At 42.8% G+C, this 23,827-nt stretch overlaps 3 protein-coding genes across 4 annotated transcripts; 1 reads left to right on the top strand and 2 right to left on the bottom strand.

Annotated features, from left to right (window-relative positions):
* Nucleotides 1–4,133: 4,133 nt before the first annotated feature.
* On the top strand, nucleotides 4,134–6,740 carry diabloa (diablo, IAP-binding mitochondrial protein a). 2 transcript variants are annotated; one of them, XM_044203284.1, is made up of 6 exons: nucleotides 4,134–4,473; nucleotides 4,810–4,927; nucleotides 5,123–5,248; nucleotides 5,445–5,555; nucleotides 5,712–5,808; nucleotides 6,122–6,740. In XM_044203284.1, the coding sequence occupies exons 1-6, from the start codon at nucleotides 4,337–4,339 to the stop codon at nucleotides 6,325–6,327; spliced, it is 795 nt and encodes a 264-aa protein (XP_044059219.1). In that variant the 5' UTR covers nucleotides 4,134–4,336; the 3' UTR covers nucleotides 6,328–6,740. The 2 variants fall into 2 exon arrangements, with proteins under 2 accessions (XP_044059219.1, XP_044059220.1); XM_044203285.1 differs by having other exon boundaries at nucleotides 4,813–4,927.
* Nucleotides 6,741–9,264: 2,524 nt separating this feature from the next.
* LOC122878975 (odorant receptor 131-2-like) lies at nucleotides 9,265–10,988 on the bottom strand. Its single transcript, XM_044202554.1, has one exon. It carries the CDS (start codon nucleotides 10,463–10,465, stop codon nucleotides 9,539–9,541), a length of 927 nt encoding a protein of 308 aa, XP_044058489.1. The 5' UTR covers nucleotides 10,466–10,988; the 3' UTR covers nucleotides 9,265–9,538.
* Nucleotides 10,989–12,741: 1,753 nt separating this feature from the next.
* Nucleotides 12,742–14,055, bottom strand: LOC122879356 (odorant receptor 131-2-like). Its single transcript, XM_044203363.1, has one exon. The coding sequence runs from the start codon at nucleotides 13,921–13,923 to the stop codon at nucleotides 12,952–12,954; it is 972 nt and encodes a 323-aa protein (XP_044059298.1). The 5' UTR covers nucleotides 13,924–14,055; the 3' UTR covers nucleotides 12,742–12,951.
* Between the last annotated feature and the right edge of the window lie 9,772 nt (nucleotides 14,056–23,827).

The following is a 23,827-nucleotide window of genomic DNA, read 5'->3' on the forward strand; positions in this document are numbered from 1 at the left end:
GCTGGGTCAGTTTTTCCAGCTATGTCTTGTACAATGCAGTTTGTGAACCATTGTGCAAAGTGTTTTGGCAGCATCCCTCAACACTTTTTACTTTAGTTTGGATTTAGTGTGACTGTGGAAATTGCTGTGGCTATGGAGCTGCAGATGTTGCGGTCAGTAAAGTCTACTTCAAGATAAGTCCATCACTGCAGGATAACCAAACTAGGTCCTGGACCTATTTAAAGAACTGTGTGAAGATTCCTAGTTTATATTGGTAATGGATATCACTATTGTTGTACTGTAGCATACTGTTGACTCTTAAGAAACCATCAGGGCCGGTCTAATGTCTAATGCAAGTAATACAGTTTCACAAAAATAAAGCCCGACTCTTTTCAAGCCTAAAAAGTTAGCCACCCTACCTCCAGGCTAACTCAGGACTAAGATCCATGTTTCCATGGTAACAATCAGTGACACCTGCTGACCAGTGGCGCCAACTGATAAAAAAAAAAGAGGAAAACATGGCTCATAATTTGTGGTTTACTAACAAAGTTGTGGAGTGAACAATGAGAAGGAAAATAGTTTTTAGAGAGCTCAGAAACCTGTTAGAAAAATACAGCAGTGAGGACATGGTCAGTCATTTTCATCTGTCCAAGGAAAATATCCTGAGTCTGGTTGACAAGTTAGCAGAAGTACTGAACCCCCCACAATAAGAAGCCACAGCATCCCAGATCTGCTACAGGTCTGCACTGTGCTGAAAGTTTTGTTTTGTTGTTACTCTTGACGCTGAATTTTACCAGTAAAATGTCCTTATAACTATTGAAATCTTGCGGAGCAGTAGAAAGTAGCTGGGCGGTTTGACATTTCTTGGTCAACCATGTTTTTAGTTTGAAAATAAGTTTGAATTCACCCAGAATTCACTGCAAATTAGTCCGACTTAAGATAATCAAGAACTTGACAGTTTATGATGTCAACTGTCAGCTTCTAATATGTTGAGTAGGCTATAAGGTAGACTTGCTCAAATTACTGTCAATAGACTGTTGATATGGACTCAGCAATGTTGGTTAAGGTAAAGTCCAGACACAAAAAAACAACATGGGTTACTGTCAGGCGCATGACAGGATCATGGCTTGAGTCAGGGTTAAAGGACATTGCTCTTCAGATGGTTGGACAGATGTTTCCAGAGGGAGAGGGGGGTAAATGTTGTTGACGGTCAATGCAAAGATCAGTACTGTATATTTGAGCTTGTCTACATGTTGCTTGTTATCCTGGAATTATGCTTATTATACTATTACAACTTGTGAATTGCTCTGCATTAGAGAATCAAGAAAATGTGCAAAATATAAAATGCAATCTTAGATTTATGGGGTTCTATTTTTCTTTTTTTAAATCAAAACTAATACATACTGTGTATCGGTAATCATGTTAGTTCATGCGTTTGTGGTTAATGTTTTTAAAGAAAGCTTTGGGGTTAAATTAAAAAAACAAAAAGGACAAACAGTTGATAACACTTTTGCTGTGTGGAATGCCAAATATTTGAAGTATCTCAGATCTGTACCAGAATTAACCTGAATCCAATTTCACAAAAACAATCATATAGCCTACATTTCTATGTCAGTAACAATACAGTACTGCACCCACAGGTTCCAGGTTTGTACGTACTATAGGCATAAGCCTGATCAGATGTTTACTAACTGCAGTGCAAAAGGTTCCAGTGTCACATTCTTACACAACGTTATTGATATCAGTAATCACAGTAGAGAGGTAACTTGCAGATGCAACATCAGTATTGCTTTAAAGAAGATGACGAAACCCATAAAGACATGTTTCTGTAGTTTAGATAACTAGTTTGAATGTGCAGCACTGGAGTGAGGTACTGTGCGATATCTCCAGAGCACGGTTAGAGAGCAGGTCTCGTATCCCCTGCTTAGTAATTAACAGACTGGCTGATTATTAACATAAAGCTCCTGAGTCTAATTATGCAACCTGAAGTTTTCATTGTTTGGCAAACAAGTTGACTCTGTTGAGAGCAGCTCACTGGGGCTTGTCAGCTCTTTACGCAAGTTCTGCGTCAGTAATCAGGACTGCAGGGGATTGGACCAAAATCTGTGTCCAAAACAAACTTTCTGCCCCAGCGAATGCCACCTCAGCAAATAACTTCTTTGCAAGCTATCAGACAGAATGAATGCTATTGCCAAACTTTTGGCAAGAAGCATTTTGGTGGAATATTATAAAAAATGGAGAAGTGACAAATACAACTAAGTTGAGGAGTGTATTTTTCTGTCTTTCACGTTATATCTGTATCTGCCTCTGCGCTATGGAGAGCTGTGCTCTCGACGCAGCACTATGCATTACATCCTCATCATTCACGGCTCCAGTTCTATACCCTGCATTGTTGTTCTCTCCATTTCATTTGCATCAGCATCCCTTAGCTTCTACACACAATTTGAAATATGCTCAAATATGTTCTTCGTTCACAAATGGAAAGATCATCTTAGGTCATCAATAAATCAGTTTTACTTCTTGATGATGTGTATTAATATTGTATTCTCCTATGTTAAAATAAAGTGGCCAAAGCTGCATCAGCAGAGAATGAAAAGTCAACATGGAAATGGCTCATAACAGTAATTCTTCATGCTTTCCAGCTGCTGCTCTGTCTCATCCAGCTGTGGTGCCCATTCAAAGAAAGTGCTGTATTTCAGACTGATTTCATTCTGTTTGTTCACGTCAGGTACTTTAACTACATAATGTTTAGTCTTGCTCCAAGATGTCTGAGTCCACCTATTTATGGCATCACACATGAAAATATTGGTAGATTGGTTGCTTTTCATATGATTGATGACATACATTGATTTCATTCAAAATGAAAAGAAAATTTATTTTAATTAATATATGAATGAATCATAGAAAAAAGCTGTCTTAAACCCTTAGGGCACCAAGACACCACATTAGTGTGATGTTTGCAGTAAAATATAATTGAATGTCATAGTCATCTTTTACACAAAAGCGCAGTATTTCATGGCTTTTGAATCTGATTGTGTGTACATTTTAAAATCACATTAAATGCAGCATTTCTCTTCTCTCAGATATTATTGTAGCATTGTTGTGAAATGAATACATCATTTTAGGTTTAAATACAGCAGTTTACCAAACCCTGCCTGCTGTTTCAAAGACGAATGTCTTCTGTTGAGCTCTGTGCAGCCTTCTGAGAGATGGCTGTTCATGATGACTTTAAAGACTTGAACATCCAAGAAAACACTCAATGAAACTTTGCTCACCAGTGTCATCATTGGCACTTAGTGTTTGTCTTTATCATTGGCTAGCTATTGTTAATGCTGCAGAGACTCTAAAGTGACCTCAGAAGTTTGGCTCTTCTTAATGAGTTTGGAATAGAGTATTATTATTCAATAGCTACTTTTTATCTATAGTCCTGTAGACTTGTAGAGCAAGTGTTGTATTGTATTACTGTAAAAAAGTGTACAAAATATACTATATGACCCTTAAAAATGCAATGGTTTAAAAAACAGAAACAGATGAATGATTAATTGCTATGTTGATAACAATTTTGTCGTTTTAGTTGTTTTAATTCAGAAATATCCTTACTTTTGCTGTTTACAGCATCATAACTTTGTTCAGTTTTCTCATTCTCATGTCACTGAATAGTTTACACTTAACATAAAAAAACAACAGCTAGGTGTAAAACCAAGATATCCAATAATATTGGAATCATGCAATCAGAATGAACCAGACCAGGCTGAAGACAAAAATGCCCCAAAACAAGCGAAAGGTGAAGATAGCTACAGTACAAGTCTGGCAGAGCATCACTAGGGAAGATAGCAACAGGTCATAGACTTCATTCAATATGATGACTATATTTAAGTTTATTTTAATTTGTCAGATATATTTCGGGCCACTACAATTGGGGGACTATGCATAACAAGTGCCACAATTTCTACATGGTTCATCTTATGTGGATCTCATTTGGAGGTAAACAACCTCAAACCTATAGAGCAATAGGGAGAGAGAAACCTGCACGTAATTTTTGTCTCTGTGGGCTTTTTCAGATAAAGCCAAATACGCACATTTGCAGAAAGAGTCAACAGATCAATGCCATTTACGCAATGAAATGGAGCTGGGGCCTTACAAATACCCACAGGACATGAGAGTTGGTCATCGTCGAGCAGACTAAAAGACTGCAAGCAGCGAACAAGATTATTTCTCTGATTTTACAAAGACAAGGCAAAAGTGAGAGGACAGCAGATTAGTTTGAATTGCGGAAAACAGAGAACCTACGGTCAGCAAATAATTTTAGATACATCATATCAAATACATTCTTCAAGTGCAGAAGTTAATCTGCAAAATGCAAGCTGTTCGTCAGTGTTCAGTGTGTGCCAGCCGTGCTGCTGGAGGACTTTTGCGAAATCAGACAGACATTTCACTGCTGTGGACCAACAAGAGTGTGCTCAGGAGAGGAGCAGCCTGTGTTCGTTTCCTAAGGTAGGTTATGAATACTGCCTAGAATTGAAGTCTTGCAACTGCCAGAATGTAGCCTGCATTGCTATTAGTGCAGAAAATGTATGATGTCAAAGTACCATGTGTGTAAATGGAAATTACAATAATTTTCAGCAGCTTTTCAAGCTTTTAAAATGTTCAGGAGGTTAGATGAATTCTTTACATTAACTTTATGTTTGACTTCTCAGATATTACCTGTAGATTTGGCTGGCATATTCAAACTATAAGATTACAACTCACAGTGCTACAAAACTTTGAAATGAAATGCCATTGATCATGACTGTAATAACCTGCTTGTATTCTGTCCTAATTTTTCTACAGCAGTTCCGAGAGTGTCCTACTAAGCAGCAGGAAGCCTGGAGTCAAGAAGTTGGGTGAATGGAAAGATACTGTGCACATGAGTGTTGGCCGTGGGCTTTCTGCTATCCATATTACAAAGGTGGGTCAGTCTCCTACCAGAGATGGTATAACATACATACATAGTGTATACTGTATAGTACGTGCACTAGTGCAATGCAACTGCACAAATCTGTTGTCCCTTCGGATAAAGCGTATTCTTGTTCTTCATATTTTGTACGTGGAGAAAAAAAATGGAGGAGGGGGTTAAAATACTGAATTTCTCCCCTGTTTGTAGCAAGTGGAAAACCTCTCTCATGAGTCTCTGATCAGAAGAGCAGCATCAGTGGTTACAGACAGTTCAAGTACCTTCCTCTCCCAGACCACCTTGGCTCTCATAGATGCCCTTACAGACTATTCAAAGGTAGGTTTTCATCTTATGTGAAAGAGTCATAGGAGTAAAACACAAAATCTGTTCTAGTAGCATTTGTCTAATTATGTGTCGTCAGTCATGTATTTTTGACATTATGTCAGGCAGAGAAAAACTACTGTAATGTTATTATTTTAGAAATTACCCTGCACTGTCCCTGACTGTCTGTCCTCCCTCTGTTTGTTAACAGGCTGTGCACACACGTATTGCTATCCAAAGACGGTATTTAGCCTCATTGAGAAAACTGACCCCAGCAGAGGAGGATTCATTCCTGGAGGTGATCAATGGCCAGCGTGCAGAGGTTAGTTTGTGTTGTCTTCTTTGGAGAAATGTTGCTGAAACAAAGCTACATTTAGCTTAAGCATTCAGTTTCCTGTTAAAATCAGCTTTTACTCTTTGCAAAAAAAAAAAGATAGATTTATTATATTGACTTTGTCTCATCTCTTTGTCCAAACAGGTTAGTGACAGACTTGCTGAATGCAAACGCTTTGAGTCAACCTGGATCAATGCTGTCAACTTGTGTAAAATTGCAGCTGAGGCAGCACACACTTCAGGTGAGTAAAATGTGTGACTGAGTACAGTATTTCTTGATTATTTCTTGAGGCTTGATCTAATGCTGAAATGCCATTGTATTTATAATAATGGAATAATGAAGAGATTAAAATCCTATTTTTCAGCTGTCTGTGTTACACTTTGGAAAATGTACAGATCAGATGATGTCACTCAATAGCGCTTCATTTAAAACAAAATGGATTTAGTGGATACGAGTGCCTTCTTAAGGTCCACATCTAATGTCTGAACTTAAGCTGGTGTTATGTCTTTCTCAGCAATTTGACAGAATGTGTGTTTGGATCTGTGTGTTTCCAGGAGCCGAGCAGGCGTCCATCGCAGTGAGGACAAACATTCAGGTGGCCCAGTCGCAGGTGGAGGAGGCACGGAAACTGTCAATGGATGCTGATAAGAAGTTGGCCGAGACTAAAGTAGAAGAAATCCAAAGGATGGCAGAATATGCTGCCTTCCGAAGTGATAGTGAGGAGCATGAGGTGCATGAGGCTTATCTAAGAGAGGACTAAGACAAATAGACAGATGGCTGTCTATGTTTCTAATAGCTGTCTATTTCCCTTCCCTCACTTCCCTTTTTAACCTGTAAGGTGTTTACATGTTTGCATTTACACAAAGAAAATCTAAATTTGAAAAGGGATTGAAACACATTGCTAACAATTTGTAATTCTTTACTATTGCATAAATCATTATTTAAGACTATTTATTTGATTAGTGAATGTCAACTGCTTGAAGAGCTTATGGAAAATGATAAACGAATCTCCACTATTGTATGTCAGTGGGGCTTATCTAACATCGGATCACAGTGTTTATTATATGTTTTGTTGTAACAAAGATTTTTTTTTATAAAACTATTGTTTGCATCATTGTTTTTTCACTGTCTCATAATAGAAAACAATAAAATGAATCTGAGTATTTGATTTAATATATGTGTTGATGTGTCCTTGTTTGTTGCCATATCATGTAATCCTAAATTAGTGTGATATGGCTTACTACTGACCACTGTCACTTCACAACAAGAAGGGTTTGAAGCCACATCTTCTTTCCCTTTGAAAAGTTGCCTAAAGATTAATGACTTGTGTGATGGCAGCATTATGGGCAGATATTTAATTGTACATAAAGCATAATCTATGACAATCTGTGTGGTTATAGAAAAAGAATACACAATGCAGATCCTAATCATTATAAACAATCCATGAATAGCACAGAAATCTGGTAAAATAGCACTATTCACCTTCAGATAAGGCAGGCCTTATAAAGGACAAGGAACTGAGTCTTTTTTCAACTAACTTAATGTTGTCTACACTGTTGACTTTCTCCACCAGAATCAGAAACTTGTAAAAAATGAGAAAACGCAAGCAGCCTCAGCTGACCAATCACAGTTTTTTTTCTGTCTCCACATAGTATCTCCATAGCTGCAGTATCCACACCCACCTGGAGCCTAACTACTGTATATGTAGCTGCTCTACCTCCCACACTATCTCCAGGTCCTTCCTCACCCGAGAGGTGATAGTCCATGTTCCTATTTTTTTAAATTGAGGGTCAACATTTAAAGGCGCCCGTTTCTGACTGCCCCCAGTCGGCATTGCACCAGATCTGTATACTTAGCCTTGAAAGTGGTAGGCTAGGTCCACTGGTTGCTTCTTTTCTGGAGTTGCCTACTGAAGATGCAGATCCATAGAAGTCCTTGAATCACTCTTTAGTCTAGCCCTTCACCTAGGACCAGATTGACATGGGAGAGTTTACATGAGCTATTGCCACCAACAACGCAGCTCTCAGGCTCACACGGGCACCCAAACAACCCCCACCCTTCCAGTCTACGGAAAGGTTCATTATTTTTAAATTAGGATAATATGATGGAAACAAACAGGATTAAGAAGTAAAGTCCTCGGTCAATTGCTATTGAGTAACTGCACACCTGGCAGGTGACTGACACAAAGGCAGTCCAGCCCCTTTCCAGGAGTTTGGTTCCAGAGCCGGTGCTATGCATAGATGTGGGCTATATCCAGCTGGTACCGCTCCACCTCCTGCACCAGTTCAGGGGACATTATAAGTTCCTAGATTCTGGTTTTGGCAGCCTGGGGTCAGCATGCACTCACCTTTGTGTGCTGCCCGATGCAACTCAAAGGGCCCTTATGCCAGGCCTTGCAGGTAGTAGGCCCACAAGGCTGTGAACCATGTTACTTCTATGCTGGGACAATGGGTCATGCTCCTGTAAGGGGCCCTGCTCTCTGTAATCAAGGTGAGCTAGCTTTCTGCCGAAGATGCCACTCTACAATGGTTCTTGTATCGATCTTAGTTTGGACCCTCACCTGAAACCAAATTGCCATGTTAGAACCTACCATGATCTATCGCCCCCCAAAATGCTGATTTTAGGTTCACAGTGGCACTCAAACCCCGCCACCATGATAGGGTAGAAATTCTCAGAAGGGTTAATATTTTTGGGAGAATATGATGGTGACAAACATCATTAAGGAGTAAAACTGATTTATAACACACCAAACACAACTCTGTCATATGTAACTGATATATAATTCTCCAAATATAACAGCATTTCCTGCTCAAGACCCCATATCAAATTGCAGCATATTTAACCTTTTAAACTTGCTGTTGCTCTGTACAACAGCGTAACTTATCAAGATAATATACGTTGATTTGGACATATAATTGGTTTCTTGTTTGTGGAGAAACGGTGTAAATAGGAGGTGAATTGGCATAATTGTACTCCAGTATAACATTAACAAATGTTATGAATTGGATATAAACCTAATAAATTTTTGAGTGGAAAACCTGTTGGATACATTACCTTTCAGATATAATAGAATACCCTGGAATTACCCACTTTTACTGTCATCACACTGTCACTCTGGCCTTACATTTTATATTTTTAGAAAGCAGCCACAGAAATTGCATGGGTATTGTATATAAGTTAAATAGCTGAATGGAAAACAGATTTATTAGTTATATTTAATATGGAGAGACTATTGATTAGAAGAGGGTATGGCCAAATAATTCTTTAACATAATAGAGTTACAATCACCAATTTTTACAAGATAAAATGATTCAGAAATATCTTTCAGCAACCACATACAGGTATTTACACTTGTTTTAAGGTGTTCTGATATTAAGCATTTTTGGCGTAAAGGGACTGTATGTAGTATGAAATATTGTTGGGGTTCACATACCATGTCTACCAAGTTTTGTGGTGGATGATAGCTCAGCTCTAAATCTGGTATATCAAACCAAGGTCCCTTTTTTTTTTACTTTACTACAACCAAGAAAATATTTTATGTATTTATTTATGTTTTTCTCAAAGTAGCAAGAGTGGTGAGGGGGGGTGTGGATGGATGAATGTCGGCGAAGGCATTTTTCTGTATGAATTTCTCTAAACATACATTTATGTCATTGTCACTGATATGAAAAGCAAATAAACACTGGGGCCAAACAAAGCAATAAAAAAACTTTTAGCATAGGCATAGGTAACAAATATGAGGCATAAGACTATTTATTATCAGTAGGTTACATGTTATAAATTGTTATTGGGTAAAAATGTCACAGGGGTCACAGACTTAGAAGTAGAACATTTTTAAAACATGCATCTAAATCTTAGCTACTGAGAAAGTGAATCAGAGCTATGCTCAGTTATTTATAAGTTTTAATAGAATTACTTCAGTAAATAAGTTACATGCTTTGTGCAATTCTTCTGTTGAAAAGCAAATAGATTTAATTTCTCAAACAATATTTTCTTTTATACAAGCCAAAGAAGACATGGCTTTTCAGCTCAAGATAAAACTTTTCATCTCTGAGGCCATAAATGAGAGGACTCAGACATCTTGGAGCAAGACTAAACATTATGTAGTTAAAGTACCTGACTTGAACGAACAACATGAAATCAGTCTGAAGTACAGCAGTTTCTATGAATGGACACCACAGCTGGATGAGACAGAGCAACAGCTGGAAAGCGTGAAGAATTACTGTTCTGAGCCCTTTCCATGTTGACTTTTTATTTTCTCCTGATGCAGCTTTGGCCACTGTCATTATTTTAACATAGGAGAATACAATGATGATACACATGATCAAGAAGTAAAACTGAGATACAGCTGACCGAACATGATCCTGCCATCTGTACACAAGGAACATCTCCTCTGAACATACCCTATATTGTTTGTAGACGCTAAGGGATACTGATGCAAAGAAGGTGGAGAGAACAACAATGCCAGGTACAGAGCTGAGGCTGTGAATGATGAGGATGCAATGCATAGTGCTGCGTGTGGAGCACAGCTGTCCATGGTGCAGGGGCAAGCAAATGGCCACGTAGCGCTCCAGGGTCATTGCAGTCAGAGTAACTGGAGTGACTGTAGTATACAGAAATACTACAACAGAGATAATTATACATAACCAAACTTGCATTGTAAACTGAAAATAACTCAAGACGAGCAGAACATCAGACATGACTAATACCAAGCTATCAGACAGTAGTATAACAGCAAATAAGATGTAGCGTGCAGTTGTGTAGAAGCACTCCTTTTTAAAAAAGGTCACAATGAGCAACAAGTTGATGCAAAGAAAAATCATCACCAGGACCTGCACAATAATGACTTGGTCATTGATCTGTCGTCGCAAGGCGACCAATGAGCTGTTATCAGCCATATATTTTCTAAGCAAACACACAAGTTTTTGAGGTACTGCCAAAAATCAAATCAAGTGTCATGTTGTAAAGCATCTGTCAATAGAAAGTTAGATTCTTATTACAAAATGATAGTGAAGTCAAGTCAGATGTCAAGCTTTTCTGAAGTGCTAAGATGCTGGTTTAAATACAGCAGTTTACCAAACCCTGCCTGCTGTTTCAAAGACGAATGTCTTCTGTTGAGCTCTGTGCAGCCTTCTGAGAGATGGCTGTTCATGATGACTTTAAAGACTTGAACATCCAAGAATAACACTCAATGAAACTTTAATCACCAGCAGGGGAGTAGCACCAAAATTCTGGGCCCTGTACATAAGCAGTCTCTGTGGGCCCCTTTCCTCTCCTGATCCCTGTCTCTCACACATCTTTTACATTTTTACAAATAATTGAGCCAACAACTGTACATATGAATCTGTAGTGGTTATTAGGGTAGTTACTAATGAACTTAGGTGCAGCAGCACAAAATTTAGGTGCACCCAATAATACATTTTAAACGTTACCTTTTTTTGTCAGTTCCCATACACATTGGTCATTTCTAGAGCCTGACCAGTATGGGATTTTCGAGACCGATAACGTTTTTAGATGGGAAACATTCACAGATTACTGATATGGTGTAAGATATATTGAATTTCTGAGCAGAAATGAAAATAGACCTTTTCTATATGGATTGTGCACCGATTTTGCACTGATATGCCTATGCAAAGGTACTCAGAAGGCTGCTTTCTTAAACAAATAACTTTATTAAAGAATATTTAAGGTAAATATTCTTTAACATGTTAAATAATTTAACATGTACATTGTCAACCAATTCTAGAAATGAACATTGAGAAATAAAGAATAAATACAAATAAAAGAAATAGCTAAATAAACATCAGTACTGTATATTCAGAATCAGTCAATGACCATTTGAATAAAGAATACATTAAATAAAATAAATAGCTAAAAAATATCAGTACTGTTTAGTATCAGTCAATTGCTAAATTAGCAGAAAATGTCATGGAAATACTCAAGTAAAGTACCTCTAAACTGTACTAAAGTACAGAAATAAATGTACTTAGTTACATTCCACCGCTGCTCTCTACTAAACCACATATTCTCTACTCTATCAAGCTATTATAGGCCAAAATCTGCAATAATTTCTTAACACTTGTAACTGATTGTAAACAGGAATAAAGGTGCAGATAATTTAATTTAGTAAAAGGCAGCTCTTCTTTGGCTACATTATGAGCAGGGTTAAATTTTATTATCGTTTCTGACTCCTCACTGCTGCGGTTTGCTGCTGCCTTGCACTGAAATATCCCTCCAAAGTTGAACTGTCTTTACCACGAGGTGTGTGACACCTCATGTCAAATGATTGCTTCTAATAACTTTTAGTAGCCACTAGTACCTGTCTCATCTGCCGATGCTCCACTCTAAGTGGCTGTTTCTGAACGTGAGGGCCATGTGTTTCATGATGTTAAGCTTTGCTAGGTAATGTTGATAGATATAATGTCATATGACATTGTAGCTATGATGCTGATTAATTTATGTTATACGATGCAAATATGCTCCAAGCTAGATTCTTGGCTGATTGCCTTTAATCTAAACAACTGCTGATATTAGCTTAAAACATTCTTAAACTGTGTTAGTTGTGCCCACGTGTCTTTTGAAAGAAATTAGTTGGTACCCTGATTAACCTTTCTTGGGGAAAGACATGACTCACAAAGCAGGTGCTCCAGACCAGCATCAGCATTAGGCTGGATTCCCCAGCAGATGGCCGCCCACCCAAAGTCTGATTCTGCTTGAGGTTTCTGCCTCTTAAAAGGAAGATTTTCCTTGCCACTGCCACCAAGTGCTTGCTCTATTGTTGCGTCCTTGTACATAATATTGTAAAGAGTACAATCCAGACATGCTCTATAGGACAAGTTCAATGAGATAACTTCTGTTATGAATTGGCGCTATATAAATAAAAATGAACTGAATGTGCGACTGATAATCTTAAATTATAACAGCATTTTTATCTCCTAAACCCTCAATTTGTTGGCTATTTTAAATGTGATAGCGGGTGTCATTGACTGTAGTGGGTGTTTACATTTTCTGTATGTTTTGCAAAGTGGTAAGATGGTGTGGTGGTGTGAGTGGATGAATGTTGGTGAAGGGTTTTTCTCTGTATACATTTTTTGTCTTAACATACATTTCAGTTATTGTTTGTGAAATAAAACTGTACAACTTTAATATTAACAGCATTGATAACAATAACAAATATGAGTCATGAGAGTTATTTATTGTTAAATAAGTCCTCCTTTTAACAAGTGTGTCATTTTTGTTGCTAGATTTGAATACTAAAACGGTCTATAATCAATATTACATATAAGAATACAAAACAGTATTGAGCTTGCATTGTCGCTTAAATAGCAATTCAATCACAGTCATGCTTCTAACAATTAACTAGTTTGAAATAATTTTTTTTTAATTAATGCATTGTGCAACTTTTCTGTTGGAAAATTATTAATCTACCTTGTCGAATATTTCTTTTATACAAGTCAAAGAAGCCATAGCTTTTCAGTGCATGAAGAAAATTTTCATCCCTCAGGCCATAAATGAGAGGACTCAGACATCTTGGAGCAACGCTAAACAATATGTAGTTAAAATACCTGACATCATTAAATAATTTTAAATTAATCTGATGCACAGCAGTTTCTATGAATGGACACCACAGACGGGCGAGACAGAGCAGCAGCTGGAAAGCGTGAAGAATTACTGTTCTGAGCCCTTTCCATGTTGACTTTTTATTCTCTCCTGATGCAGCTTTGGCCACTGTCATTATTTTAACATAGGAGAATACAATGATGATACACATAATCAAGAAGTAAAACTGAGATACAGCTGACCGAATATGATCCTGCCACCTGTACAAAATAAACATCTCCACAGAGCATCCCCTGTATTGTTTGTACAAGCCAAGAGGGGCTGATGCAAAGAAGGTGGAGAGAACAACAATGCAGGGAACAGAGCTGAGGCCATGAATGATGAGGATGCAATGCAGAGAGCTACGTGTGGAGCACAGCTGTCCATGGCGAAGGGGCATGCAAATGGCCACGTAACGCTCCAGGGTCATTGCAGTCAGAGTAACTGGTGTGACTGTAAGTTCCAGAAGTACCACAACAGAGATAATTATACATAACCAAACTTGCATTGTAAACTGAAAATAACTCAAGATGAGCAGAACATCAGACATGATTAATATCAAGCTATCAGAGAGTAGTGTAACAGCAAATAAGATGTAGCGTGCAGTTGTGTAGAAGCACTCCTTTTTAAAAAAGGTTACAATAAGAAAAATGTTGATGCAAAGAAAAATCATCACGAGGACCTGCACAGCAATGACCCGGCCATTGATCTGCTGCAGCAAGAATTCACCACCAACCAGTGAGTTGTTATCAGCCATTACTTTTCTAAGCAAATCTTTGAGGTACTGCTAGATGTCATTTTTAGATGTGTCGGTCAAAAGAAAATAAAAATCTTATCACAAAAAGATGAAACCCTTCCCTGCAGCGGCATAGCACTGTGGCACACATTTCCAAAGGTAAATGTTGTCTGTTGAGGTCTGCAGTATTGTGAGAGAGGGCTGTGCATGAAGACTTTATAGGAGCAACTACAATCCAAGCAGAGTAACAGCAGGTGAAACTTTGCTCCCCACAGTGTCGTCATTGCCACTTTCTGCTAGGCTCCCTCAGTGGCCTCTGTAGTTGAATCCAGGTTGTAGGTGGCTGTAAACAAGCCACCATTACTGCAGTGGCACCTCACTTGTAAACCACAGTATAACATGACAATGAATGTAAAGGATTTCACTTTTTAAGCTCTTTTGTCAAGTAATTTGTCTTGTTAGTTGGTGAAAAGTCATTGAATGCCAGTCAAAAAATTGTTTAGAATCTTTCTAATCTAATCTAAACTTTTAAACTCTAGGCCTCTGGCTCAGGCCCCTGCTTGAAAAAAACATACCCAAAATGAATAGAGTATATCTCTGCCACCGTAAGGTCGATTTGAATAATTAATCTTAATTTGGTATCATTATAAAAGTAACACTTGTGAGATGTATCTAGAGGTGTAAGCATCAGTATATATGTTACTGGGTAAGAGTAAATGAAGATGGAAAACAGCATAAATTAAAGATTTAATTTCCGCCTGACTGATGCTAAGAAAGTGAAGAAGAGAAATTTCCAAATTGGTTATTTTGGCACCAGCTGTGCCATTTGAAGTTTCTCAGGTATCACACTGTAAAACTCATTTAATTTCACTTACATGTCTTCTACTCTGGCTCGGTGGAGGATTGCAATAGCTTCATTCTGCAGTGTTCGCTGGTCCTGGAGATGCAGTCTTCCATGTACCCGACCGAACGCTCAAAGGTAGCCTTCGTTATCTCACAGATCCAGGGGCGAGCGCTACAGTGGGCCGAATCCGTCTGGACCCAAGACAGACCGGTGACCCAATCCCTGACTAACTTCCTATCCCATTTAAAGGAGGTGTTCGGGAGACCAGAACGGCTCTACCACCTCAAACAAGGTCACTTCTCCGTCAATGACTACGCCCTGGAGTTTCGGACCCTCGCCGCTGCTAGCGGCTGGAACAGAACAATCCCTCATCACCACTAGTCGTCAGGGATTGGAGCCCAGGGTAAGACTGCAACTCACCGCATATGAAGACACCATTGGCCTCGAGAGGTTCATCCAGCTAGCCATCCGAGTAGCTACCCATATGCAGGCGTGTTTGGTCAAACACCAGGACCAGCAACTGTCCATCCCATCCTCCACCAGTCAGAGAGTCACCGCTCTCCAGAACCAGACCAAGAGCCCATGCAGCTAGAATCCAGCTGAGTGGCAGAGACGGCTGACCGGGGTTTGTGCTTGTACTGCGGAAACGCCGGTCACAGTATATCATCCTGTCCAGTAAGACCGCTCCGACCCATGGTGAGTGCAATCCTACCTTCCATTAAGAATGTGAAACCGCTAGCGACAGAAATAACCTTGATCGCCCCCAACCTGTCCCTCCCAGTACAAGCCCTCATCGACTCCGGGTCAGGCGTCAACTTCATCTCCGGCGCCCTCTGCCGCCAGCTCCACCTCAAGACCATACCCACGCCCACCATCTACCAGATCCATGCAGTAACCAGAAAACTCCTCAGCCGAGCCCGTATCCGAAAGGCTGCTGGCCCTGTCACCATCAGAGTTGGAGTGCTGCATGAGGAGCAACAACATCTGCTGGTTCTGGAAGGCTCGACCGCGGAGGTGATCTTAGGGCACCCCTGGCTCGAACAACACAACCCCATCATTTCCTGGACCACCGGTGAGGTGTTGCAGTGGGGTCGTTCCTGTTTCCTGGACTGTTTCCCTCGCTTACCCTCACCATCTCCTCCTCGCCTGAAGAAACTTCCGGTCATCACCACATCTGTCGAGAGTCCGCGAGAGAAACAGTCTGTGGACCGCGCTACCTACCTATTGCGCCGCCTACCGAGATGTATTCTGCCCTAAGATAGCCACCCAGTTGCCTCCACACCGGCCATGGGACTGTGCCATCGACATCATACTGGGTGAACCAGTGCTCCATGGGAAAATATTTTCTCTCTCTGAACAGAACAGAAATCCCTGAATCCCGAACAGAAATGCCATGGGGGAGTAAATCGAGGAGGCCTTGGCTTGCCGCCTTGTGTGGATTGCCGAGGACTCAACCGCATCACCGGACGAGTGGAAAACTGCCTTTGTGACACCCACTGGCCATTGCGAATATTTAGGGATGCCGTGCGCCTGGCAAACGCCCCCTCCGTATTCCAGGACTTCATTCATGCTCCGGGAGTTTCTCCACAGATCCGTGATAGTCTACATCAATGACATCCTGATATACTCCCGGAGCCTGGCCGAAAATCTCCAGCACGTTGCGGAGGTCCTGGAACACCTGAGGGACTTTCACCTCTTCCTCAAGGCAGAAAAATGCATGTTCCATCAGCCCTCAGTGCAGTTCCTAGACTGTAACATCAGTAGCAGTGGCATCCAGATGGACGAGGGGAAGGTTGACGCCATCCGGAACTGGCCCATACCTACCACCATCAAGGAACTACAGAGATTCCTGGGATTCGCTAACTTTTACTGTCGCTTCATTCAAGCCTATAGTACCATCGTCCAACCCCTAACCGACCTGCTCCACAACAACCCCAAGTCTCTGTCCTGGCCACCCACCGCTAAGGAAGCCTTCACACTCCTCAAAAGAGCCTTCACCAGTGCACTGCTCCTTGTCCATCCTGACCCCGAACAACCATTCACAGTAGAGGTGGATGCCTCTACCACAGGAGTAGGAGTGGTGCTGTCTCAACTACAGGGTACCCCGGCCAAACTCCACCCATGTGCTTACTTCTCCCGGAAACTCAGCCCGGCGGAGAGGAATTATGACATCGGCAACTGCGAACTGCTTGCCATCAAGCTGACCCTGGAGGAATGGAGGCATTGGTTGGAGGGTGCCAAACACCCTTTCACGGTACTCACTAATCACAAGAACCTAGAGTACCTCCAAAACGCCAAACGGCTAAAGCCCCGCCAGGCACACTGGGCACTCGTCTTCACTCGGTCTCATTTACACATCTCCTACTGCCCCGGTGCCCGAAATATCAAGGCAGACGCCTTGACACACCAAAAGAGTCCATAGAAGAACCCAAAACCATTCTCCCCCAATGACTTTTTGTAAACCCCATCCAGTGGTCAGAAACTTCCAACCCTCCGCCGGGCTGCCCACCGAACCATCAATACGTCCCTAGAACCCAACGCGACATCCTGATCCACGCCTCCCACACATCTCCTGTCACTGGTCACCCAGAGGCCAATGAAACCCTCTCGTTGCTACGGGAACTCTTCTGGTGGCCCAATATGGCTAAGGATGTGAGAATGTATGTACAAGGATGTCAGGAATGCGCCATATCCAAAAGGCCACGCCATCTTCCAGCAGGCAAACTATGCCCACTACCCACACCAAACAGACCCTGGTCACACCTAGGAGTTGACTTCATCACCAACTTACCCCCCTCCAACAATAACACCTGTATCCTAGTGGTCGTGTATATGGAATGCATTCTTCTCGCTCCTAGGTGTGACCGTCAGCCTCACTTCAGGTTACCACCCTCAAACCAATGGACGGACTGAGAGGACGATCCAGGAAATCTGGCGCTTCCTACGTACCTTCTGCCATGGCCACCAGGACTCTTGGAGCCAGTTCCTGGGTTGGGCTGAGTACGCACAGAACTCCCTATGCCAAACTACCACTGGACTCACTCCCTTGCAGTGGGTGCTCAGCTACCAACCACCTCTCTTCCCGTGGTCAGGAGAGCCCTCGGAGGTTCCCGCAGTCGACTACTGGTTCCGAGAGAGCGAGAGGGTCTGGGACGCAGCGCACCACCAGCTGCAAAGAGCGCTCTTCAGGCGGAGGTTGACAGCCAACCAAAGACGGTCTACTGCTCCAGAATATCAACCCGGTCAAAAGGTCTGGCTGTCCACCCGTGACATCAGGATGCACCTGCCCTGCAGAAATCTCAGTCCCAGATTCATTGGCCCCTTCACCATCCATGAGCAGATCAACCCGGTCACGTACAAGCTTTAGTTGCCCTCACAATACAAGATTCATCCTACGTAGGACGGCCACCATGACGTCGGGGTCCTCGGCCCTAAGGAGCGGGCCGTGGGGGGGGGATAATGTCACGGACATGCCAGGCTCCACAACCCCACAACCACAACGCACTCCCTCACCAGAATTCTAATCAAGACACCTGTTGGCAATCACACACCTGATCTCCATCTGCTACACTCAAGCCCCAGTACAAAAGCACACCACTCACCTCAGTCAGTGTCCGGTCTCGTTTGCAACAAGGACACTACTCCTGATCCTGCACAGCAACGTTTTGGACTAAATCCTGTAAAAGAAGTACTTTCCCTTCTCCTGCGCTCCCGACTCCTGCCTTGTGTGCCTGACTACTGACCAGGTGAGAGGACAGCTGATGAAACTCCACTCAAACAAGGCTGCAGGCCCCGATGGCGTTTGCCCGGAGGTGCTAAAAGCCTGTGCCCCCCAGCTATGTGGAGTCCTTCAACATGTCTTCAACCTGAGCCTGAGTCTTCAAAGGGTCCCTATTCTGTGGAAGACATCTTGCCTCGTTCCTGTGCTGAAGACGCCGCGTCCCAGTGGCTCCAAGGACTAAAGACCGATGGCACTGACCTCCCACATAATGAAGACCCTGGAGAGACTGGTGCTAAAACAGCTGCGGCCTATGATCAGACCCCTCCTGTACCCCCTTCCGTTCGCCTACCAGCCCTGGCTGGGAGTTGAGGACACCATCATCTTCCTGCTGAACCGCATCCACACCCACCTGGACAAGCCGGCAAGCACGGTGAGAATCATGTTTTTTGACTTCTCCGGTGCTTTCAACACCATCCGGCCAGTCCTGCTGGGTGAGAAGCTGGCAGCGATGGAGGTGGATGCACCCCTTGTGTCCTGGATTGTTGACTACCTGACAGGCAGACCACAGCATGTGCATCTGCAGCACTGTGTCGGACAGCGTGGTCAGCAACACTGGGGCCCCTCAGGGACTGTCCTCTCTCCCTTCCTCCTCACCATCTACACCACAGACTTCAGCTACCACACAGGGTAGCTACAGAGTCCTGCCACCTTCAGAAATTTTCTGATGACTCTGCTGTGGTGGGATGTATCAGCGGTGGTAATGAGACTGAGTACAGGGCTGCGGTGGGTAACTTTGTTTCATGGTTTGAGCAGAACCATGTGCAACTCAATGCGACAAAGTCTAAGGAGCTGGTTGTAGAATTTAAACCCAAACAATGTAAAAAATTTAAATAATTTTTAAAAGGGCCCGGCTAGAATAAAAAAGGCAAAAACCCCTTTAAAAAAAACGTTTTTTCATTTGCTTTAAACTCCCATGAAAAAATTTTTTAAAATTTTAAAAAAACAAAGGGAAATCCTTTTTTCTCCCTGCAAATTTCACCCCAAAAGGAATTTTTCGTTTTTCCCCTCCCCAAAAATAAACCCATTTTAAGGAAAAAAAATTTAAAAACCCACCAAAAATTTTCCTAGGGGAAATTATTTAAAAAAAGGGGGGAAAGGCCCCGGGGTGAAGGGCTGGGGAACCCAAAAAATTTTCCCCACTTTTGTTTTTCCCCTTTTGGGTTTTGGGAAACCAAGGGGGCCAAAAACCCCCATTACCGGGATCCCCCAAAAAGTTTTGCCTATTGGGTTTTGGGTTTTTTAAAAATTTCAGTTGGGAAAAAATGAAAATCCAAAAAATGAAACCCCCCAAAAAATTTTCCCTTTCAAAGGTTTTTAAAAACCCAAAATATGGAAAATTTCGAAGGCTTTTTTAAATCCAATAACCCAATAAAACCTGGAAATGCCTTTGGGCCCCGGGTTGATTAAAATTGGGGGAAACGCCCCTTAAAATTTCCCCTATTTTAAAAAAGGAAAATTTAAATGGTTGGCCCTTTATTTTTTCGAAATTGATTTTAAAACTTAAGTTTATTTTTGGGAATTTTCAATACTTTATCAGGTTCCGGGGGCCCAAAACCATCCCAAAGGGAAAAGGAATTTTCCCAAACCCCCAAATTTAAAATTTCAAAAAGAAACCGGGAAACTTTTTTATCCCTTTAAGATGGGAAAAAAGTAAAACCCCAAAAAATTTTTTCCCCTGGAAGTAAAAAATTTCCCTGGTTTTGGGCACCACCCCCATTGAGGGTTTGGACCCAAAAAAAATTTTTTCCCATTGGTAAAACCCCCATTTATTTCCCCTGGGGCCCAAAAAACACCTCAAACCCCCATCCCCGGGGGAACAGGGGAATGCCCAAACCCGGTCCCAAAACCAAACCCTTTTCCCTTTAAAAAGGGGGGGCAAAGGCCCCACCCCGGCCCCTCCCAACCCTTTCCCTCCTTCCGGGAGGAAACCCCACCCAAAAACCAAACCCCCCAAAACCCCAAACCCCTGGGCAACTTCCCCCGGGTCCCAGCCACCAAACCCAAACCCAGCCTTAAACCACCCCCAAACCCTCCCCCCCCAAGGGCCCCCTTCCCCAGAAAGGGGCCCCAAGGGGAAAATTGGTTTGGAAGGTGCCGGGTGTCTTCCAAAACCCCAAACCCATCTTCCGAAAACCCTGTTTAAAACCCCCCTTTCCTGGATTGGACCAAAAACCCTTCCCCCAAAAAACCCCCGTTCCCCCAATTAATGGGGGGTCCCTTTCCCGCGCCTCCCCAAGTTTCCCCCCAAAAAACCCCGCCCCAACCCGCCAGGGCGGGCCTCCACCCTCCGGAAAGGGCTCCCTGGGATTTTTTTGAAAGAATCCCTTCCCAAAACCAGGGGATATCGGGGCCCTGGCTTCCCCCCCTTTTTCCGGGCAAAGGGTGGATTCCCCGGCCCCTTTCCGCAAATTTTCCCCCCCCGCCTGGAAACCCCCTTTCCAATTCAACCGGGCCCACGCCTATTCCCCCAAGGTTTTCCCGGCCCCAAATTCCCCAAAGGGGGTTGAACCCAACTTTAACCCTCCCAGGGAAAAATTTTTTCCCAACCAGCCCTAACCCAACAAAATTATAAAAGGGGGGTTTTTCCGCCTTTGGGGTTTCCCAACCCCCCCAGGACCAGGAAAGGGTTGTAAATTGGTTTCGGGGGCCCCTCTAACCAAGGTCCCCTTTCCCCCACCCGAACCTTAATTTCCAAAACCTCCCAAAAATCCCGCCCCCGGGGGAACCCAACTAAATCCTAACAGGGGGCTTTTCCCTCCCTTTTCCCGGCCCTCCCAGGCCTTCCGGGAAAGGGGGGGGAAAGAACCCCAATCCAATGGGAAAGGAAAGGGGGAGGGTTTTTGGGGGCCCACCCTTACAACCCAACCCAAAACCGGCCCCAAAACCAAACCCCGGGCCAACCCCTGGACCACCCCCATTTACCATCTTTGCCCTTCCAAATTGGACCCACCCAAGTAGAAAACCCCCAAAATTTTTTTTTTTAACCCCCGGGGAAAACCCCCTTTCCCCGGGGACCCCCCCCTTTTAAACCCCAACCCCCCCTTATTTATGGCCCGGGAAAATAAACCCCTTTGGAACCCTTAAAAAGGTAAATTTAAAAAAAGGGAAACGGATTTAGCCATTTAACCCTTTATGGGTAAAAAAAACCCTTCCAAACCCGATTATTAAAAACCCCCCTTTTCCCCAAAAAACCTTGGGAATTAATTTCCCCCCCAAAATCAAATTTAGCCCCCAAACCGGGCCAACCCTCAGGAAACCCGGGCCCCTTTCTCCGACCAATTTGGGGCCCGGGGGTTTGGAAAATTTTAAAAAACCCTTCCCCTTCCCAAAGGGGGCCCCCCAACCCCCCGCCCAAACCCCAAAGCCCTCCAATTTTCCCCAATTCCCAAAACACTGACCTTTTCGGGAGGGCACCCCCGGGTTCCTCCGAAACCCGGCAAAACCTTTCCCGGATGGAACTCCCCAAAATCTATCCCCCTCCCCAAAATCGGAGCCAAAGGGGTAGACGAAAATTCCCCCAAAAACCCAAGGAATTTCCCTTCATTTCCCCCCCCCCCCCCTTGGGGAGGGGTTTGAGGCCCCTTTGCCACTTCCGGAGGAGGGGTGCCCACCAAAAGGCTGGCCCCGGGGGGGGCCCAAAGCCGGCCCCCAGGGGCCCCAAAAAGTTTTCCCCCGGCTCAAAGGGCCCTTTCCCCAAAATCCCCCCTTGGGAAAACCCCCCCAAGGGAAAACGGGCGTTTTTCCCTCCTTTTTTTTCCCCCGGACCCCAAAACCCCCCTTTGGGGAACCCCCGGGGCCCTAAACCCCCGGGGAAAGGGGAGGAATTTTCCGGCCCACAAACCCCCGGCCCGGCCCGGGGGCGTTGCCCCGGGGGGCCCGGAGCTTTGGGTCCCCCGCACCTGGGTTCCCCTTTTCCGGGTTTGGGAGCGCCATAAAGTTGGAACAAAACCCGCCCTTTGGGTTTCCCTTCTTCTTTCCCCTTACCCCGGGAAAAAAAAAGGGGAAAGGCCCCAAATTTGAAATTTTGGGAATTGGGGGGGTTTTGGTGGAAAAGACAATTTGGAAAAGGGGAGGGGTTTGGGAAATTAAGGGGAAAGGGAAATTTGTAAATCCCAAAAACCCTTTTTTTTTAAAGTTTTTAATTTTTTCCAAATCCTTTTTCAAAAAAAATCCCTTTTTTTTTTCCCCTTTCCGGGGCCGGGTTACCCAAAAGGGGTTTTAAATTGGGAAATCGGGTTTTTACCCCCAAAAAGGAAATTTTTTTGAAAAATTTTTAGGGGTTAAAACTTTAAAAGTAAAAAATTTTTTTGGGGTTGGTTTTTTTTGTCAAAGAAATGGATAATTTTAAATTTAATTTTTAATCTTTTAAAAATACGGGACCCTTTTTCCCCCTTTAAAACCCTTGGAAAAAAATTCCGTTTTTTAAAATAAAAACCAAGCCCCTTTTTTACAATTTTTTAAAAAATTTTTCCAAAGTTACGAAATTTAAAGGGGAAAAGTTTGGAAAATTTGGGTTTTTCCCCCCGAAAAGGGTTGTTTGGCTAAATTTCCCCTTTCAACAGGGAAAGGAATTAAACCCCTTTTTTAACTGGGTTTCCCTTTAAAAAATTTATACGGTTTCCCCCCTTTTTTCCCACCCCTTGCCCATTTTTTTAAAAACAAAAATTTTCCCGAGTTTAAATTTTTTTAAAACATTTGTGGGGGGGCCCTAAGGCCCAAAAAAAAGGAACTCCCAAATTTACGGAAAAATGAAAAATTTAAAGGGTTGGGGTTCCCAAGGGTTTTTGGGGGCCCAAACTTTCCCTAAAAATTTTAAAACCCCTAAACAACCCGGGCCCGGGGTTGGGAGGTGAACCTTCCCCACCCTTTTGGGTTTAAAGCTTAAAGGTTTCAAACCTTTCCTTTTTTCTCCCGGGAAAAAGGGTTTAATTTTAAAGCGGGGCCCCCGGGGGGGGCCCCTTCTAAAATTTCCCAAACAACTTTTCTTTCCGTTAAAAAAATGGGGGAAAAATTTCCCGATAAATAAAGGGGCTGGAATTTTTTTAACCCCTTTTTTAAAATGGAAAATTGGGGTAAACTGAAGGAAATTTACCCTTTTCTTGGGGAAAGACAGGAGATTAAATTTTAATTTTCAAAAAGGGGTAAAACCGGGCCCTTTCGGGGAAACCCCCTTTTTTCCCAATTTTCAAACCGGGAAATCTTTTTAGAAAATTTTTTCCGGGGAAGTTTGCTTTGGGAAGGTAAGGGGGGGAAAATTTTAAATTTGACGAACCATCATTGGGGATTTTTGGGTGAAAGAA

This window comes from Siniperca chuatsi, linkage group LG7, assembly GCF_020085105.1.
Source record: "Siniperca chuatsi isolate FFG_IHB_CAS linkage group LG7, ASM2008510v1, whole genome shotgun sequence".
In the NCBI taxonomy this organism is placed as follows: Eukaryota; Metazoa; Chordata; class Actinopteri; order Centrarchiformes; family Sinipercidae; genus Siniperca; species Siniperca chuatsi.

What these genes read in the sequence shown, in the direction of transcription:
- diabloa (XM_044203284.1), top strand. Translation starts at nt 4,337, where the DNA reads ATGCAAGCTGTTCGTCAGTGTTCAGTGTGTGCCAGCCGTGCTGCTGGA. An exon ending in GCCTGTGTTCGTTTCCTAAG is followed by an intron (nt 4,474 to 4,809) that starts GTAGGTTATGAA and finishes ATTTTTCTACAG; the next exon opens with CAGTTCCGAGAGTGTCCTAC. An exon ending in CTGCTATCCATATTACAAAG is followed by an intron (nt 4,928 to 5,122) that starts GTGGGTCAGTCT and finishes CCCTGTTTGTAG; the next exon opens with CAAGTGGAAAACCTCTCTCA.
- LOC122878975 (XM_044202554.1), bottom strand. Translation starts at nt 10,465, where the DNA reads ATGGCTGATAACAGCTCATTGGTCGCCTTGCGACGACAGATCAATGAC.
- LOC122879356 (XM_044203363.1), bottom strand. Translation starts at nt 13,923, where the DNA reads ATGGCTGATAACAACTCACTGGTTGGTGGTGAATTCTTGCTGCAGCAG.